This window comes from Amblyomma americanum, chromosome 2 (assembly GCF_052857255.1).
Source record: "Amblyomma americanum isolate KBUSLIRL-KWMA chromosome 2, ASM5285725v1, whole genome shotgun sequence".
In the NCBI taxonomy this organism is placed as follows: domain Eukaryota; kingdom Metazoa; phylum Arthropoda; class Arachnida; order Ixodida; family Ixodidae; genus Amblyomma; species Amblyomma americanum.
This window is the reverse complement of record NC_135498.1, coordinates 18,499,840-18,520,742: the sequence shown is the minus strand read 5'-3', so window position 1 is coordinate 18,520,742 and position 20,903 is coordinate 18,499,840. Positions and strand designations below refer to the sequence as shown.

The following is a 20,903-nucleotide window of genomic DNA, read 5'->3' as shown; positions in this document are numbered from 1 at the left end:
CCTGCGGCTTCTATGGGCGCTACCAGAGGGGCGCGACGTCAAGTGCCGAGCACATTTAATGCATCCCTTGACGTAGCCACACACCTATATCAGCATCGTTCCTTCTTCTATATTTTCTCGCTCTCTCTTTCTCTCGCTTTATTTAGGTAAGTGCGCTGTTGTGGTGCCAGGCAAAACCTGGGATGTGCGGAGGGCCCAGCGGGTTGCTGATGCTAACGATTTTGCAATTGCCCCGCGCTGTTTACCTGTTCCCAGTGTCTTCAGTCAAATGTTTTCCTCCTTTCACAGCCAACTCTCATGGCAGTATGGTCATCGAAACGTATTTTGCAAGCCCCGCTCACTATGAAGCCTTATCAAGCACTCTTTTCACTGTATGAGGGGCACAGGCTGTCGCTACAAGCTGCGTCGACGTCGCTCTCTGATATTCGCATTGTTTGCGTTCCACCGTCCTTTATCTGTTGACTTGTAATTTTTCGTGGGCCGAGTTATCTCCTTTTCACATTCCAAGGTAGCCTAGGAGAACGTATCCTGGCTAAAACTTCTCGGCTCGTCTTACCTCCTCTTATATTGCTCTGCGAAACATTTTTCCTAATAGCCGTCCATTTCTTATCTTTTACTTCGAATGTCTACACATGGTGGTTTCACCGGCTGCTGGTAGACAAAACACGATATTGGAGCCCAGGACTGAGAGCTCCACTCTTCAGTGACGTTTCAGCTACCTTTTGAAGTCAACAACGGTTCTTTTTCTTCTTCCTCCTCCTCCTCTTCAAAAAATCTATAGCAGTACAGTCGCACTTGGTACTAACTGCAACGCACCTGCTGGCTGTATATCCATCTGTCCATCTGTACGTCTATCCATATATTCGAAATCCATCTCATGAGAATACCGAAGGTTTACCTGCTGCTGTTCATTGTGTAATGTGACTGTGCACTCAACTTTCTGCTAAGCTTAAACTGCGCAACTTCAAATATATTTTTATGCACATGCTGTGAGCGTGTATTGCTCGTCTAACACCCTGTGTCGTTTGCATGACATGACACTGACAGTTTTTCTAACGAATTTATGAATGCGCGGCCACTGTGAAGTTAGACCCAAGAATCTTTTTTTTCTTCGGTCAATGAAACGGTGTCTGGCTTTCAAGGTGAGGCGGCCGCTTTATCCAAACGCACGGGAAATGCAGATGCGCCCGTGTGACGAAACCTTGACGTGAGTGCAAAACTCCGATCGCTCTTATTTCCGCGCCCTATCCCGGGGATTGCAAAACCGGTTTGGAAGGCGAAACTTGTGAAATCATTCCCTGCTTTCCAAAGGGATCCCTTGCGCAAATATACATTGCCTGCAGCTGTAAATGCCGTCAAGCAGGAGACAGACGCTATATTATCAAACGTCGTCTGAAACACAGAAGATAAGAAAGACGGAGGAATGTCGAAAAAAACGAATGCATGTACACGGGTTAGCACAGGCGCGGGATAATATATCAATCCGCTTTAGTCACCGCACTCGACTGCACAGAGCCTTCGTAGTCTTATACACCGATGACTGGCTCTCGAGGCCACTGCCCTCTATGATGTTTTCTTTCACATTCTTTTCACTCTTCCCCTTTTATTCCTCCTTTCCCTTAGCCCCAATACATCGAAGCCAGCGGTATTCCTCCTGTGAATAAACTGTCCGCCTTCCCTTTCTCATCACCCTCCCTTTGTTTCCACTATGGCAGGTTAGCGAACGCAAGATTGAACGCTGATCTGCGTTCCCTGAAGTGACGACGGCATAAAGATGGATGATCGATCGCCTTCTCGTCACCACTAATGCCGCAGGTCACACCGTGGGGCATGCAGCACTGAGGTGCATAAGCCTTTGCGAAAAGTTTATGCCCTTCGGTGCATAGATCTCAGACGATTCCATTCCGCGTCTAAATTGATGGAATTCATGAAGTAATAACAGAGAAGTTTCAGGTGTGTAGGTATGAAGCGTAGATGGCATGAAGATACTTATGGGTGCGCAGATCAGCTTGTTGTGAAATGATCTGACATCAGCATCGAGGTGGGGATTACCACCTGAGGGGGGATATAAATTACGCACGTGCAAGTGCAGACAAGAGTAAGCAGAGCACGCTATTGCCTTCTAACGTTTTCCGTGTGTTGCCAAATTGAAACTGGCAGCTGTGGCATGTGCAAGATGCTAGTGGATGCTAGTGCGTTTTCTCGTGGACAAATAGTGTTTCTTCATCTCTGACAGGGAAGGTGTGATTGCAATTATCACGGAAGGACGTGCTCCGTTTACTTATTCCCACACCTGTGCACTTATTTGGACACAATGCGCGCGGAACGGAATTAGTAGACCGAATTACCACACGGTGATTCGTAACTTCGGGACATTTTTTTTTAGGTGTGAAAAGTGATGCAAAATTCTTAATCTCCATATGGCGTTAATTGCTATCATAAGACGATCGAAGTCGACTGTAAGAAATTCGGTAGCCTTGATTACTACTCCTTAAAAACAAACGCCCATTTGTGGTTCATGTTGAACGTGACCTGTATTAAAGAGGGCGATGAGTTGTCAACGTTATTTTGTATTGTTGCAATCGTAATGTCCAGTTGAAGATACACCGATATCCTAATGAACAGACAACGTTTTTCTTTAAAGAAGCAGTACACGCTAAAATAAGTGATATACGTATAAAATGATTCTGCAAAGCTATTCTTAGAATAGAAAAACTAGATGCGGGTGAGGAATTAGAAAAGTTTCTTGCATGTATTTCCCCACTGCGCACGATAAAGTTCTGCGCCGCAAAAGATGCAATAAAGGGCACTCCAGCACGCTCAGACATGTAGTGCCAACAGGTATCTTCTCTCAGATGAGTGATTAGGGATATCGATATGCCTTTTAATGAAATTCTTGCTTTTTTATGAACACAAGGGACGTAATTCATTTCGCTTGTCTCGCATGATTGCAAAATTAGATGCGGAATAGTTATATGAAAAAAATGCGCCTACTCGGGTGTTTTTGTTGAGTAATAAGCGCTTTATTTTACTCCTGAGAGAGGATTCCCTCTCAGCCTACTGCCCACTTTTTCGTTTCTTCCTCTTTCTATTCACTTTTCAGTATTAATATTGGAATGGGACAGACAGACGACAATCACAAGCCGGCACCAGCAGAGGTCAATTGTGTCTGCTTGTACAAAGCGTGCTCAAATGGAAGGCGGTGTTTTCAAGCGGTGCACACCAGAGAAGACGCTAGTGTGGCTGGCCATGCACAGGGTTTCTTACCGAGCACGTCCAGGTATCCCACTTGGCTCATCATGGGCGACGTGTTGATCTGGCACATGTAGCCACCGCGGTCGGACTCCTGGACGTTTCGGATGTGGAGGACGAAGTGCCGGTTGTCGCTGGTGCTGAGCGAGATGCGGTAGTTGCGGCTGATGACCTGCTGGTGGATGCTGAGGATGCCCTTGTCCTCCACCTTGATCCACGCGGGCTGTGAGGGAGTCGAAAAGGTGTGCAGTCAAAAACCAAGCCGAATGAACAGCACAAACCGATGTGATCGAATATTATATTTAAGAATCTAATTACATATTCATAACTGTTGCATTCATGCTACCAAGTGCGTATGTACCATCGGGGGAAAAAGTAGCCGGCCCACCTCTCCACCAAGTTCCGAACCGTTCCACTCTGCGTGGGGGCGCCACCTGACAAAACATTTCTGTTGTTGAGACCAGCGCAGTGGGCCTGACTCGTAGCTGCAAGCGCTTTGTCAGGTGGCACCGCTACGCAGAGTGGCATGGGTTGCAACATGGGGGTGGGGGGGGGGGGATACTTTTGCTGCCGATGGTACGTGCCATATTAACGACTCATTTTCGGTGCGCGGGTGGGGTGAAAACATGACGTACGTTCCCGAAGAAAACGGCTGGTTTAAGCTCTCCCCGAGCAGCATATTTTCGAATGTTAAAACAATTTTTTCGAGCAAACCACGTACATTTTTGTAACCAACACACATTTGTAGAGCTCAGCTTACCGGCGTGGCGCATTAATCAGCGAAAACTGTTACAGCTTTGGTTCAGCCATTTGAACTACGTACAGTGTTGTAACCAACACGCAATTGTGGAACTAAGCTTACCGGCTTCGCGCATTAATCAGAGAAAGCTGTTACAGCTTTGGTTCAGCCATTTCAACCACGTACAGTGTTGTAACCAACACACAATTGTGGAACTAAGCTTACCGGCTTAGCGCATTAATCAGCGAAAGCTGTTACAGCTTTGGTTCAGCCATTTACTCCTACGTTTGGCTTCGGAACCTAAATTTTCAGCCATAAAAGACAGCCCAGCTGCGCTAATGCGAATGAGTGAAATCTGATCTGGCTCTTCCTCCTCTCGCCAAAATGTGGAGAGGGGGCTCTCCCTTTTTCTACTTTGCCATCTGCCACGGTTGGCAGGTGGCAGCCATTGAATTTAATTTAAATCCCTCCAATTCAATTAATTTTGCTAAATCATTTAATTCCCTACGTATTTAGTGTCCTACGGCTAAGTCTGTAGACATAGACGTAAGAGTTTTAGCTGTAACGCACGCACATCTATCGCAAAAATTGAAGAGTGTTGATACCGTTATTATTACGTAGCTTATTTGGTATTCTTGCCTCAACCCGAAAGTATGAACAGAGAAGTATGCAATGCAATGCAAAGCCTCAGCATTGCAAACAATGCCACAGTGTAGCATCGAGCGGAGCCATTTGCTTCGCGTCCACCGCCCTCTACGGCGAATGAAAACTTTGGCCTCAGAACGGCAGATCTCGCTCGATGTTTTAAATGGTACTCGCAGCTATTGTACCGCCATAGCAAGCTTTTTATCTCGCGCCACCACTTTGCAGTAGGTTCAATGACAGCGTTCGGCGTACAAAGCGTACAGAGAGCGTACAAAGAGCGTACAAAGATAGCGACCACCGTCAAGTGGGACTACGAACCGAGCAGCTGTGATCAGAATGAAATGGCGCTCAAGTGGTTAGCCACACTTTGGAGGCTGGGGCTGGGTACTCTGGTATCGTCCGTACTTGGACTGCGTCAGGCGATAAGGCATCTAAGATACATGAAGGATAGTTGACGGGTCAACAACGTCAAGGGCACATTGGAGTAGATTTCTCCGGCAGGCTGTCATGGATAGCAGCAGACTGAACTCGGCAAAGCTCAGACGCCTCCTGACTCTACGCTCAGGAAGCATAAAAGTTGCAATATTTATCTTCTTATAAGGACAGGCAACAGCTTGTCAGCTTCCCAGCCCGACAGCAAAGCCACAGAACTAAAGCCCGGTGGTAGCTAGTGCTACGCAAAAAGTTCCGGCGCCAGAGCTCAGCACTTCGACACGTGTCTACTCAGCAAAGCGTTGACATTGATCACGCCAGCATAAGGCCACTTGCAGGGGTCGCAACAGTAGCCCCAGAAGGTCGTAAACACCGCACCAAGGAATCTTTATTTTCGTATCCCAGATGGCATGCTGGTCCAGCGAGCGACAGCCTCGTTTTGATAAGCGCTCCTGTCTTCAATCGAACCGGTGGCAGTAAGCGTCCATCTACCAGCCTTCCTTGGTCCGGCCATCGTTTTAGGCATGGGTCGCGCCAGCACTTTTTCATTTGCGGTCGCAATCAGTGCCTCACAGCTGGCGGTGCAGCACGACCGATCGAAACGCGATCTGACATCGAATTGATCACCACAGAACTGCAACGCCAATGCTCAGTCTTTGGTAACGACACACGCGTTCCCAGTCGAAGGCATGGACGGCTTGTGCTCGCCCTAATCGAGCATGTGTCTTTGTTTCAACGATCTTTGCGAAGGACGTGTTCCAGATTGATGGCTCTACGCACGCATTGATCTTTGACGTGGCAAAAAGCGCAATTTACTTGCTTGTTAAGACTAGTTTAGTGCATAAACTTGTCCTTTTTCAGTTTATGTGTGCTCATGTGATTCTTTGCACAATATTTGAAGCTAAGAACAGTGAAGTAAGCACAATGTAGCTGAATACGCTTGCTTCCCGAGTGTAGCTAGCCAGAGTGTGCACATACCGCGAATAGTGTTCTGTCATAAATACATCTAGCCACGGTAAATCACTATAACCATAAGAGATACCCTTATAAGCGCGAAATAAAACGTAACGTGTCTGTGCAAGCAGCGATTAATGCAAGATGTTTCAGCTAAGTTGTGCCGAGCTTTAAAGAACGACCACCCGTTCTACGAAATCTTGGCTAGGGCACGGCGGAAGATAAATAGGTGTGGACACAGCGGCCAGCGCCGCTCTCAGATAAAGTCACCTAGTTCGTCTAAGCGTCACTAGATGACTCTTCGCTCAGCGGCCTGTGACATAGTGGGCGGCAATGCTTAGAAGGCAGTGAATTTTTGCACGTTATTTGACCCTGCTACGCGAGTAAGCACCAGCGCCTTGATAATCAAGCCGTGTCCATCGCTTGTTTTTTTGTCCTCTCGACCGTTGACTTCTTGGTTCATGCGTTAGTTGCCCACTCACTCGTTCGCCAGCTCCACGCCGTCTCGTTTGTTCGCTACTTGGCTCCTCGTGAGTTAGTACCTTAAATTATCCAAGCATTTGTTCCTGCTTTAGGACTTCCCACTTCTTCGCACTTTCGTTCACTCGCTTGTTATGTCGTTCGTTTACTCGGTGTTTTGCTCGTTCGTGATTTGTCCGCTGCTTGTCCTGTTTTTTCTTTGACTTTCTCTCGTTCGCCTGCTCGAGCGCGCGCATGTTTTGTGATATGCTATGCGCAGTTTCCATGCCCTAATTTACACTAACTAAAACGTGAGAGAACTACGTTTCTCGGGCACCTACAGTAGAATAACTATAACTCAGTGGTCGGATTATATGCTCCACGCTCCACCACATTGCAACATCAACCTGCTTTTCGCTACGTTGTAACGAATGAAAAGCCTCAGTAGTAGTAACACGCAAATAACGAATTATTCTGCTCTTCGCTTCTGCACTGATGCAATGGGTGCTCTCAGACTGTGACTATAGGCTACAAAATACACTGGAACGAAATGAAGTTACTGACTTTTTATCTACTTTCTGCTGCACATTTCATTCATACTACGCTGTTCGCGCGTCACTTTTGCGTTACTACAGTTCACTGGCTTTGCCTTTCTCACACATGCCAGTAACTAGTGGTATTGCATTTAAAGTTTTTTTCTTGCACTACTAAGGCAATAAAATCGATACTGTCCGATATATCATAACGCTTACTGCCAAAGTCTTCCTTTTGTAACGAAAATTTATCGCTGAAAATTTATGCAATTTGAAAAGTTGGCTTGTTTAGTTTACCAAACGTTTGTTCATTTTCGCTAGGTGAGCTGCAGTTTCAGCAAGTTCAGGCAAAACACTGACATGAAATAGACATGATTGCACTGAAATAAATATTTTCAGTGCCATTCATATTTTCAGCTGAGCCATAAAGGAACTAAAAAGTTTTTCGGCCGTAACAAAAACAACATTAATCGACATGTCTGGAATAATGTTCGTGCATTAGGTAGCAAGATGCTGTTATTGCATTTTCAGGTTACATTCATGTATGCTTTTGTGTCTTCCAGGGAAGTTTCACTGCTAGACCGACGCTGACACTGCGATCAGCGGCCCAATTCGAAAGAATGGCTGGTGCTTTATTAGCACGCTCGCGCCTAAGTGCTTCGCCTGTATTGTGTCCCCACCTGTAACCTTACACTGTGCGCTAGTGCAAGCTTATAGGCAGTCAACTTGATGAGATCATTGTATTTTAATGTTTCCTACTTTTTAAGGAAAAAAAAGATCACTAACGTAAATTTTGTATGGTTAAAGTTAGCGTAACGTTTTTGGTGTCAAAGTCGTAGAATAGACGTAGAAGTGTCCAATTTCGTTTTTTTTTTGCTCAAAGTAACTTTAGCGTGATTTTTTTCCTGAACTGAAAAGAAAAACCGAGGGATTTGGAAATTGTCACATGGCTATGAGTAATCACGTGACCACGTCGCCATGTTAGGCTGCTGTGACGCACTCCAATGGAAGCGTCACCAGTGCGCAAAGCCCTAATGAATAAAAAGACGACCGACAACAACACTGGTTCTCCGATTAGCGCGGACGCTTCCTTTTTGCTAGAACTGCGATACTGCAGCATAGCCATGGCCATATTGCACGGAAACGAAATGCTGCGTTCACTCGACTAAGGCGCTTTCGTATATGGGCCCTTCCGCGAAAAGCTGGGAGCTGCAAATGTGAAAAAAAAAATCGACAAAGAGTAACTGCGTTTAACGTGCGCACACATTTCCTTGCGCGACGTAGCTCCTTGCTGCCAGGTGATGGCAGCTGCCTGCTCCTGCAATTATTACCATTTTCCAGCATGCACCGCAATACATCTGCGTGACATTCCAAATTAGAATCCCGCTCGAGGCCATAAGTGTGGCAAGTTTTTTCTGTTTCCTCGAAGGCTGTACACAGAGAGGTGAACGCCGGGAGTTTGTTCACATGACCCTTGTAGTGCCAACGCGTTCATAATGGTTAGATCCTCGGTGTTAACATTGCACCTCCACCACGCATCAGTCTTGGCGAAGCTTCTTCATATGCATTGAATCCACTCGCGCGGTGACTATAGCCCGCTCATTAAGGAATAAGAAGCCTGCCTACTCCTCGCACACCAGACAATATGCTACTGTTGTCTTCGATCATATAGTGGGTGGTCTTTTGACCGCTCATTCCCGTTATCTATTTATCCATTCAAATTACACCATTCAGTTCCTTTCGGTTTAGTTTTCCCAAACATGCTTAAACTTTTCAGTTGTAATTATTTTTTTTGCTTTTGACCTACGTTTTACTCTTTACAATATGTGCAAACACCCTCGCGGGTACGTGCCATGTTTCTGAGGGTACAACAATGTTCGGTTTTGACCATCGCCTGCCGCAGATGTCGCTGTTCCGGCGTTTATCTGTTCCATGGGATACAAACGCTGCAGTCATCTCCTCGCCGCTGACACTCACGTCTACATCACGTGTGTCCTCTGAAGTTCGGTCTAATGTTGAATATGAGAAAAACAAAAGATCATTTCACTGACTTTAACGGGGCAGTCCAGATCCGTAGGGGTTCTAAGGGTGCATACCTGCAGTTATTTTATTTTCTGAGCCCGGCCACCCAACAAGGCTTTGTGCAAGGGAACCTCCGTTGAGCGTACGAACGCAGCATGAAGTCAGCCGGTGGGTTGTCGCTTTTCTGTCGTCTCTTCTCGCCGCGACAGCCAGCGCTTCTACAGTAAATCTTCCACTGCCCCTGTCAACGGTGAACCGCGCGACGTTTAGTGCGCTGGTCCGCGCTCTTTGCGGTTGAAGCTTATCTTCCTTGTCGTGATATATGGATTCGGAGCACACCTATTGTTTCCGCCGTGTTCCCTCTTTGTTGGAGCCTGCGCGGTTTCTCTTTCACATTTCTGCGCCAACCATATGTTTTACCACTGTACTGACAAACGCTGCAGTTATTGTTCTTGAGGGTTACAGAGAGGGAACGGGCTGTGCTCTGTAACGGACATCATGCGCTTTCTTTGTTAGAGTAAGGTTGATAGCTATAACTGGTTCTCCGCAACGTTTGTGTCGTTGTTTGTTTCTTCGTTCTGCAATAATGGTCTCTGCGTGTTTTCTTCTATTTTCTATGTTCTGAAGTCTCAACAGACGTCCCGGGCAGACGTCTAGAAGGCATTTTTCCGCTTCACCAAGTCTTCCCAGGATGACCTCGCCTCATACTTGTTTCAACCATGGCATAGATCATTTTAGTAAGTTATTTGTTTTGTTTTAATTCTGTTTGCGTTGGAGGCAGAACAAGCAGTACTGGGAGCTCCAGTAAAAACTGGAAGTGCCATGTGCAGTGTAACAATCATGATACTTCAGCACTGTTTACGCCTTAGGGGTATTGATGTTGTCAAACAAGTCTAAAATTGATGCAGGACCTGAGCGATTACCTGTTTTTCTTGTACGGTAGAATGAGACTTTACTAACCTTGCTAAACAAAACGATATGTAATGTGGGTGCCGCATATTTGAGAGGCTGCCTTTCTGAGAGGCATCATTCTGCTTGCTACTGAGCTCCAAGGAAAAAACAAACGGTCTGCGGCAAAGAGTCCATATAGCTCGAATGTTTAGCAATCAATTAACTGTTTCTTAAAATTTTTGTCCCCCAAACTTCCTTCTATCTTTCATGATTTCTTCCCACTTGGTCTCCTAGCACAGTCTTCTAGTTTTATTTTTGCTACATTACCATGCTCTCTTTCTCCTATTGGACCGGTGAGTTGTCATCTACGCATTGAGCTGTGTAGATGAGGAAGCGCTCTTTTTATCGCACAGTCAAACACTTCGTTTTATGACGTTTAGCTGACTCGCCTGTCTCATAATAGGCTATAAATTCGTAAACATCAGTCCGCATTGTTCCTGTTCCGAGTAGGTTCACAATTTGCAGTTCAGAATGGAACGAAATTTCCGTGAAGCGACTTGATAGTGAACGTGTCGCATACATACAATATAACAATACAAAAAACAGCCCGAAACTGCAGGTCACTCGGGGGTCGAAACTTGAAGATACAATGCTGCCATTGTGTTTGAAATGTTGTGATGACACCTTTTGCAAGTTCTCTGAAATGCATGTCGTATGCGGAAGGTAACAACCATACTGATAATAAAGATATTTAAAATAGGGGGTCTAGGTTTAGAAACGTCCTATTCACGCTGCGTACGTCAGCCTTGTGGTGTGTACTCGCGAGAGCTTAAAAATCGGGGCCTGGCGCATCTTTTTATTTATTTATTTATTCAGTACTACCGGACACGTTTTGGTAGCAAGGAAGGAGTGGGTACATGACGCGTACAAATGTGTTGTCTATCACAGATGATAAGAATAAGAAAAGAATTACGTTAGCCACCCTCGGCGCCATTTCAGCTGTCAAGTGCCACTCTAAATTCTAAATCTCGCAAATTTAGCTTTATATGAACTTTTATCTAGGTCAACACAATAATAAATCACTAATAAATAATAAAAATAACACATTACATAAAGTTTAATAGTTATTAACCTAATTTTTAACTGAGCAACAAAGATCTGTTTCAGCATCCCGTGCTTTTTGCCGTCGTGTCTGCAAGACAAACAAAAAACTTCTAGTCTCTAAGCCTTGCCGCTGTCTAAATCCAGAAGCAATCTTAAAATTTGTGGCTCTCTATGACTAGGTTTAGTGGTGCAGGCATCTTGAGACAAATAAAGATCCTCGCCCTCCATTCATTTCAAATGACGCCGAGACAGTGTGAAGCAGCAACGACGCATGGGTGGTGAGGTGAGCGGCTTCAGTTCCACTGACTTCATCATATTACGTCACCGTATCCGGCGTAAGAAGGCCACACTATTTTGCCGGCTTTGGTTTAGCTTCGCCCGCTAGCCCAAATAGTAAAGGGGCTTTTGCGTTCTGCGCGTGCGCACGTGGACACTGTTGCGCAGCTAGTCTCCCTACCACTAACTGATAGTGTCACCCTATCATAAACCCTTTCCTAATTCACGCTTTCGCCTTCAGAACCATGCAGTCTAGAACTGCTTACCCATGAGCTCTACTGGAATTGCTTGCGCGCGCACTCGAAGCTTGCGTCAGACAGCCGTTGGTTTCAAAACAAACTGCAAGCTTCACCTCAATATTGGTTGTAGTGCAACGGTGCACGCTTTACAGGCAAACCAAATTAGCCGAGGGTTTCTGCAAAAGTTGGCAGCCTACCGGACACTAGACCGATTTAGCTTAAAGTGATCGCGATATTCTACCGAGTTACACTTCCACGGGCACTCCAGAACCATAAAGTTTCGAGCCACTTATCCATGAGCTGTACCGGAACTGCTTGAGCGCGCACTCAAAGCTTGCGTAAGACAGCCGTTGGTTACAAAACGAACTGTAAGCTTCACCTCAACGTCGGCTGTAGTGCAAACGTGCACGCTTTACAGACAAATCAAATTTGCCGAGGGTTCCCGCAAAAGTTTTCAGCCAACCCGACAATAGAAAGACATAGCTTAGCGCGATCTGCGATCTTCTACCGAGATCTGCTACCGCGGGCACCCAGCTGCGCACGCGCAGTGGTGAATGTGCGCCTCGCGGGGTTATCTGCGCATATGCAGCCGGCGCCTCGAGGAACCGGCTTGCGGTAGCGGATGGCTCGAGTCTACATCTCTCTGTTTTGCGACTGCCTTGCCTTTCTTTTTTGCATTCTCACTCTAAGGATGCCAATTCAGCCTCAACATGCGATATCTCATATCAAATCGCCTCACTAAATCGGCACCTGATCCTCCGTCGAGTGAGCGGTGAATTTTTGTGCAATAGTAAGGAGAAAAAATGGCAGCTGCAGAACGATTGTCTCTGTCGGAAAGGTATTTAGCCAAGGTAACATGAAATCAAGAAGAATGGAAAATAAATATGCAACGAGTAGATTTTACAAGGAGTATTACGACTAAATGAAGCAACAAAGGTAACAATAAGGGACGTCCACGCGATAATCGCGAAGACAACACATGAAAGGGATCAGAAACACCTCATTATGTACGAGTTTCATGGGAGTCAGCGAGATGTCTTTTACGAGCATAGTAGAACCTGATATGGTCAGTACACAGTTTTCATTATATTAAAAATACTCTTAAAGCGAGGGTGACAATGTCTCAGGTTTGACTTCTGGTTTGCTGCTCTCTCTTTCTGTCTCCTGACGTTGCCATGCCATTTTTTTTCCATACCGCACTGAACGTCAATCAGCCAATTTTTGTTAGACTCCAGTTTTAAGCCTCATTTTGGAACACTGGCAGTATTTACTCTTTATGTAATTTGATTTGAAGGGATATCCATCAACTGCTGGCCATGATCTGACCCCCTGCTAACTTTTGTCTTACTCTGACTGCTTTGACTTACTGCACCCTGTCCCTTTCTTATTGTTTCGACAAATTCTTTCGATAACTGTTTCGTCCTTGCAATTGATACTACGTTCACAGTGGTTGTATGTGAATGTTTGGCAACGATAATTTACCTGCCATTTCCCGCGGTAGCAGTGCCGCGCAGGGAATACACACTGACACCACGATATTGTCTCTGCCAGGTGTGTCATTTAAACCGTCAGTAGACGCCGCTCGCGGTGCTAGACGGATTTTCGTTTCCGCTCAAAGTGCACTTTGTTCTATGTCTCACCGCAAATGATAATGAGGACAGAACGATTCTAATAAATACTAGAAATACTTGATGCACCTGCGTCTCTTAATCTGGCATTTAACTTAATCATCTTGTTATTGTAACACGCTGTTCTAGACGAATCTGATGTGGTTCAGGTATAACGAACTCCAGAATGGTGATTCGTACCTAATTAGCGCTCATCACGCAGAGACTAAAGGGCTCCGAACGCTGTTGTGCCGTAAGATCTCAGTGCACGTTCAAGAGCATGAGGTGGTCAAAATTCAACTCGGAGCCTTCAACTACGGCGCTTTTATTTCTACCTTGTTACACACCCTCCTCTATTCCGCCCATCTTCATCCTGGTGTCTGCCCTCAGAGAGAGAGAGAGAGAGTTACTGTTTCTCTGCATTTCACAGAAACGATCATTGTTATTAATAATATTTCCCACCTCTGTACCTTTTGTAAATCTGATGCTGACGCAGTTACAATCTTCTGAGGATTCGTTTGCAAGGTGTGCTATTCATATCCTTCTTTACTGCGCATGAACGACCAAAAACCCACCTTGCTACTTCGCAACTAGTGCATTCTTTTTCTGGTCACTTGATACTTCTACCTCTCGTAAAAATCCCAAAAAGTTGGCAGCTTGACATAAAGGTTGTGAGCAGGCGCTGTCTACAAATTAAATAAAAAAACTGCGGCGATTTTGATGTAAAATATAAGAGCACAATGAAAAACGCTTTGAAGGACTTGCCTTAATTGCGACACACCATAAAAAAATTGAGCGCTTATAAAGCTAAAACTAGATTTCAATGCAATGCGAACCCGTGTACCTGTACACGCCAGAAAGTAAATTAAAGTCAGTATGGAGCAATCGGCTGTAAGTTTTTAATTAGCCAGTTTTATTCCTAAAGCGTTTATTTTTTAATCCATTCAGGCAGAGCTGCATGCGCCGGTCACAACGTCCCGTTGAATTTTAAGTCCGGTGGCCCAATAAAAATGGCTCCCGCAGCAATATTTCGCACAAGTTCGATCCAAACGCGCAAAAAAGAATATCGTGTATACGGCAATGAACCGGCGTTCGCTGCAATACGAACGACTCGTAATTATGGTGCGCAAGCTGTTCTAATCCAGTAATTAGCTGAGCGGCGCATGTACCCATCGTCAGATCGACCTTCCTGGGGCAGAAAGCTTAGCGGTCCATTTTGAAAAACTTCGTTCATCTGCGCAAGAATATACTGCCAGAAGCGAGTTCTCTGAGCAGACAGTAGAACGGCACTTGAAACCACCAAGTACACAAGAACTAAATACTGCCACAAAAAAAGTTTCGTCTTCTATTTCTAAACCTACTTGGCATGCATCAGTGCATTGGCAGAAAATAGCCTTCAGGGAAGCGTAATGGCATGTCGGTAATTAAGAAGGCATACAGAAGGAAGGCTGCTCTATCCGACCATGTTACAAACACTTCAGATGTCCAACATTTTCGGACAAACATTTTGGATACTAGAATACCATAAGCTACTCTTCTGAAGATATTGAGTGCAATGATCCATTCTTCTGATGCGTAGTAAAATCTTTATTTTCAATTTTTTGCATCGCTCATATCGAGCAGTTAAGACTGCCATAGAAGGCCAACGGGGAACGTTTTTGACGATAGCAAGAACTTTATCAGCAAAAAAAAAATGCAAGCCTGCCGATAGGAGACCTTTGTATATTTTGATTTTTACAGTGAAATTTCTCAATATATGAAAACATCGCACTCATAAACTATTTCCGGTTCAAAAATTGATGATGGCCTAGCTCTGTTAGGCCAGGATATACGTGGCAAAAGCGTGGCGACATCTGGTTTGGAAGAGTTAATATATGAAAGGCACGCATTCAGTACCTGCGCCTTTATTCATGGTTAAACCTTGAGCCGTCGTGGCGGAGTGGTAGCGTCTCCGCCTCAAGCGCCGAAAGGCCTGTTTCAATTCCCAGCCACGACACAGGGTTTTTTTTTTATTCAGTGAGTGTGTGGGGGGTTGACCACGTGGTTGGTCACGTAACCAGTCACGTTGTTGGTCACGTGGTGCGGTTTCCAGAGGATGCGCAGACCGGCGAGGCGCGCCAACTGTGCGCCGTGTGACGTCACTGCTCCTCGCGCATGCGCAGCACGGCTCTCCAGGAGCCACGCGAAACTGCTCAACCTCTGCCAGTGTAGCTTAGGCTACAAAATGTTTCCGTCCAGAATGGTTGGGTATGCAGTTGACCGCACTGCGGACATGTAGTATGGAAGCTGTGGTACCCTGTAAGATCCGAGGTTGTCGATGACACAGGGGATCCTGGCGTCTCGTCCCCGAGGCACGGTCACGTTGGGGATCACCTCGGCAAAAAACGGTGGTAGCTCTTCGTCCTGCATGTCCTCGGTGGTGCCTGCGCATAGTGAGGTTAGTAAGGTCACAATTTATGCATCCACGGATAAATCGTATAAACCACGCTGAAAACATTTTTGTAATGAACATTAAGCAGCGGCAGGCATACTCGGTATTATGCAAACAACCGACGCAGACCAACGGTGAGCATATGCACTTCCCCCAGTCACTGGGGTCTAAACACTAAACCAAAGATTTAGTGAGTGGCATAGATAGAGTTTGAGCCAGTGTAGGCGGGGGGTGGGGAGGAAATGAATTATTTCGAATAACAACGCTATGTTGTGATTCTCTGGGATGCTCAGGGTATTCAACAGTGTAACAGTTGTAACAGGAAAATACAAACAGTTAATACTTGTTCTGGATAGCAACTGAGCAAACTCATTATCACGACGGTTATCAACAGCATGATATGATACTCTGAGGTTTTCAGCGCATTCAACATCAGAACCGTTATGAGAGACATGAGGTTCCATAGCGCACGACGAGGAAGGGACACAACACGAGCACTAAGCTTCCACTAAACAATTTTTATTTGGTGATTTTTTAGTGGAAGATTAGTGCTCGTGTTGTGTCTCTTCCTCATTGTGGGCTATGGAACCTCATGTCTATTATCCACTAGGCCCAACCTTAACACTTTTAAGTTATGAGAGGAAGCTATAAACATTTAGTACCTTTTCTCGGTGACAACTCAGCGACCTGCACGACATGCGGGGGTCGTGAATGTCATTGGCTTTCTTTCTACTCTGAGTAAAAATCGTCTTCGATTTCATATATGTAAACAATTTCTCACCTTTATAATTACCTAGATTAGGTATAATTACGTAAATAATTTCATTCTAATAAACGCCACCATAAAAAAGCAACATTCATTTATCCTTTTCCTTGTTTAAGCAAATATTGACTTCTTTCGTACAGACGCGGAATTCAACAGTTTCGTTCATTAACCTGTCCGAAGGCTACAGCAGTATCAACTTTCTCTCGCGTGGCACGTGACTTCAACTAAAGTGTGGGGTCATTATCCCATATCGGCTATCTTAAGCCATGTTTACCGTGAAACGTGGCTCTGCGATGAAAGCATGCAGCGGCACAGGCTGTAATTTGCCGCGTGTATCCTGCAGGCTCCGCCCGAAACACAGACAGCGATGTAAGGGAGGGGGGGGGGGGGGGGACGAAGCGCGTCGCGCTCATGAGGAAGGCCCAAGACGAGGAAAAAGGCAGGAGAGCGGCGCGTTCGTCGCGCAAAGGTTTCCACCGAAAACGGATGCTGCCGGAAGCCGTATCGCGAGGCTGGCATCGGGCCCTGGCCAGATAACTGCCCTGCGCGGGCTTCTTCTCCGTCGGGATTATTTGTCCCTCACGGCGAGGGGAAAGCGAAGCGCGCCAGGCGGGGGCAATGGGGAAAGTTAAGGAAAAAGGGGAAGGAATCGAGGACGAAGCTGCCCAGCAAAGCGGACCAAATTGAAACAAATGGCGGCGTCGGGCGACTATGGAGTTCCGTTCATTTCAAGCCGCGGGAACGGGGAGAAGATTCCCCGGGGTTGACGGGAATCACTTGACTTCCTCTGGCCGGCTTCCTCCTCCGATACCCTTGCGCTGCCTTCAGTCCCGCCGCCGCCTCGCGTTCCTCAACTGTATGCCCTGATGCTTTGTGTTTTGTTCCTTTTGTTCGCTCGGGTTGACGCTGGTCATTCAGACGTGGCCCCTAAGATAGAGATAGCTAATGTTTCATCTTTCTGCGTTTATTTTTGTTTCCTACTCAACCTTTTGCGAATCTTCTCGCTTCGGGCTCATCCTTGTCCTGACAGCTCGAGAAAGTGGCCTAGAGTGGTCGGCGCACCTTTTTTCTTTCGTTCCAGCAATACTGAGGGCCAGTTTTCAAACAATTTGTATTAATGAACTGTTTTCTTGAAGAGAAGGTAAGGAATGGGCGAGGGCGTAGCGAAAACGCACTCCGCACAAGTTTAACTATTATAGGAGCGGTTGTAAAGAGAGAGGGAAAAGAAATAGAGTGAAAGAAACTTCGAAGGGTCGTCCGCGTAGTTGGACGCCGTAGAAATTAATGCGGCCAATTTCGAGTCGATCTAACAAGTTGTTACCTGTAAACGCTGCACAGGGGTCGATTCATTCCACACCCATATAAGCTACTACTCCGAGCAAAAAAAAAAACTATCACAACAAAAAATACGAGCCGCTATAGCTCCTTTGGAAAACACCGCTGTAATGAAGGCACCCGTAGTCCGTTAAAGGCTAAAATAGCGAGCACTAGTTAAGAATCTCCTCGTAAAGAATGAGAATAAATCACGAGTGTTTTCTATATGTTTGTCTTAGGTTTCAAAAAAAGCTAGATAGATAAAAACGGCGTGGGGGTAGTCCTGATAAATTCTGATGTGAATGCGTGTTTCGTGTAGTTATGACCCGTTCTGTGAGCAGAAAAAAAAATTGTGCGACGATTCCGAAATATGGCCTGATTTATTCATTTAAAGGAGCTTGATTTTATTATTATTTCTTTACTCATTTATTCTTTTCCACCCATGTCATTATCGGCTGCCGCCTGAGACGCCATGGTCGGCAGCTAAAAAGCAGGACCAGTCGCAGAAAAATCAATATAAAATGTCTGATCAAGAAGTATGGACCATGAGAGTCTAAATTAGAACCGATGTTAAAACGCTTGATGATGGTTTTTTTTTTTACCTCGAAACATGGCTGCACTAGTTCAATCACTGCTCTGCTTATCTTTAAACCTAACCCTCAATTTAAATGTCCGAATCCAGTCCCTGGTAGTGCGGTAAATTACGTCTCTGGGAGAGTTGGTGATTTATCACAACCCCGGGTTGTCTTAACGCAATCCCTAAAAACCCATAAAGAGCGTTAAATCCCACTTTTTGATTAAATGAGTCTCGTTTTTCTTCCTACCAGTCGTTTCGATTAATTCACTCCTACACATAAATGCCCTAATGTAGTGTGGTGCTGAGTTGAATCAAGCAATCAGAAGAACGTATTACTGGAATCCCAATATTGAGAAAACTGCGTAGCCGCTCTTTATACAAATATGGCTAAAATCGGAACTACGTAAAAATAACTGTCGCCTATTTCTAAACACACTCTGCCCTTTGAGCTCTGCCTAAATGCATCGCACATTCTTTCCTTGCTGAAGAAGCTCACTCTCCAATGCAGCCTGCGAAGATGTGGAAATGCTATGCAGATGCGATCTCTACCGCCACCGGACTTTCTCGATATCCAACGACGTTTCCGCCTGACCGCAATTCCTCGGCGGAACAGCCGGAAATGTTTTACAAAGGCGCCGGTAATGGTTTGTAAGGCTTGCTTTTCAATAGCCCTGGAAAATCCTAAAACATGGATTATATATTTAATTCTACATGATTTAATTTTCTCTAGGATGGCGCTCTGTTCCTTTTTTTACGCACCTAATTACTTCATGCGCCTAATTTTTTCTCTTCTTTCTTTCGTTTTATCCCAATTTTGAAGCGCGCGCACGCCTGTCCAATTATTTTTCATTGTGAGCCGGAAAACCGTTTCATTTAGACATGGTCAGTGCATTCTGCGTATGCATGCACTCAGCCGCACCAAGCACGACAGATCGCAAGCGCGTAGGAGAGCTTGAGACGCAGCGTCACAATTCCGTCGCCTTCATCCCGAAGGCGAGTCGCCAGTGTGCTGCCGTCGGTGCCACGAGCGGGCTCATTAGGCTGCCGGAGCTTGAAATTCTAATGCACGCGAGGCCTAATGAAGCAGCCGCTCGCCCGGCCGGTGGGCGGCAGCCTGCGCTAATCGGGCGCTCGGACCAAGGCGCCTCCCGTGCCTGATCCGCAATCACTGCACTCGTCGGGCGCTCGTCATGTGTCCGCCCTACGGGAGCATCACAGACGCGCGAAATGAGCTCCGCGGACACGAGCAACAAATGCGACCGTCGAGACGGACAACTCACAGGGCTCCTCTAAAGACGGACGCGCTGTCCTACAAATATTATGCAACTTTAAACTTTGAACGAAGTTCGCCTGCTGCGCGAGTTCTTGAGCACAACTGATTTCGCTAGATGTGCGCTTGCTGTACTAGCATTACTACATCACTTACTACTGTACCAGCTTTCTGCGTTTCTCGGCTAATTCCGTCTGTATACGGTGCTCGGTTACTCGCTGCGCCACTAATTGTTCCGCACTGTGAAAATTTTACAAGCGAGAACACGAGCCTACTACTAGAAACGTAACGGACCTCCAAAAAGCAGCTTAATAAAGGATCACCTCTTACCCACTGCTGCAGCTTTCAACTTAAAGAAGAGGCTGAGTCGCGCTTGCGCATACGTGTACTCCATAGTTTAAGGGCTGTGAAACAACTCTATATTCTGCGCAGCCGACAGAACACTGCTCGCAATGTAAGATTGCCTCACTCGATTTTTTATTTTACAGCAAATGAAATATGCCTTTTTTTTAAACGCCGGCAGGTATCCCACCCCTACAGCGTGTTGCAGTTCGTCGTAACTTGCGATAAATTTTTGTGTTTTGCCATTCACTTACATTTATGGAACCGTTATTCAACGTAGCCTTCCAGAGTTTCGCACTTTTAACCAATATGCTAGCGGCAATGCTATGACAAAAAAAGAGAGAGATTGATGACCCAGAAAACGCGCAGTGTTTCTTACTGTAGTGTTAATGGGACGATGTTACTAAGTTACTGTGCTGTAAAAAATTAAGCTATAGTAAAGTAACACGCGCATTTCATTTTTGCGTAAACCAACTTAAGAAAAGGTTGTAGACTTTGGCAAGCCCGTCAGAAGTTCAGCACTCTAAGCACCGAAAAGAGAAAACGAATTTTCAAGGTGAGAGAGTTGCCATGTTAACGGCGCATGAAGAGACAGCCCTGGGTGCTAAGACAGCAATAATGCTAAAATAAAACTGAGCTGTCTGGTCCTTTACATGCTTTTAGGTTACTTGCAGTCTTCACAGCGCGCAGATTTAGGCGTGTCAGTTGACTAATGCTTTTCCTGTGTCTGGCGACTCCGGACCGAGAAACTTTGCTCTATCTCCTACTTGGCCAATTTATGAACACGTGAATAATTTATCTTACTCTCGGCTGGGTGCTCAAGTTGAAAAATAAGCTACAAGAAAATGTCGTGCGCCATTCAAAGCACCTCGGAAGAATCAGGCAACTGACGCAGGAAAGACTAGCCGTGCATCGAGGATCTAAATCTAAAGCCATAAATATAGGATAAGAGCCATAAATTAGAAAAAAAAGATATTTGTGCGAAACCACTCATAGAGGCACTAACTACAAGATATTAAAAGTAAAAAAACAAGGCTCGTGAGAGCGTAT

The 20,903-nt window shown here is 45.6% G+C and overlaps 1 protein-coding gene across 1 annotated transcript in view; it reads right to left on the bottom strand.

Moving 5' to 3' along the window:
- Nucleotides 1-20,903, bottom strand: part of LOC144120717 (lachesin-like) — a 96,378-nt gene that overhangs the window by 18,434 nt on the left and 57,041 nt on the right. Inside the window, exons 2-3 of the mRNA XM_077653374.1 lie at nt 15,449-15,576; nt 3,268-3,475 (exon numbers count right to left, since the gene is read on the bottom strand). Of these exons, the coding sequence (XP_077509500.1) occupies nt 3,268-3,475; nt 15,449-15,576 (336 nt within the window). The remainder of the gene's footprint in view (nt 1-3,267; nt 3,476-15,448; nt 15,577-20,903) is intronic.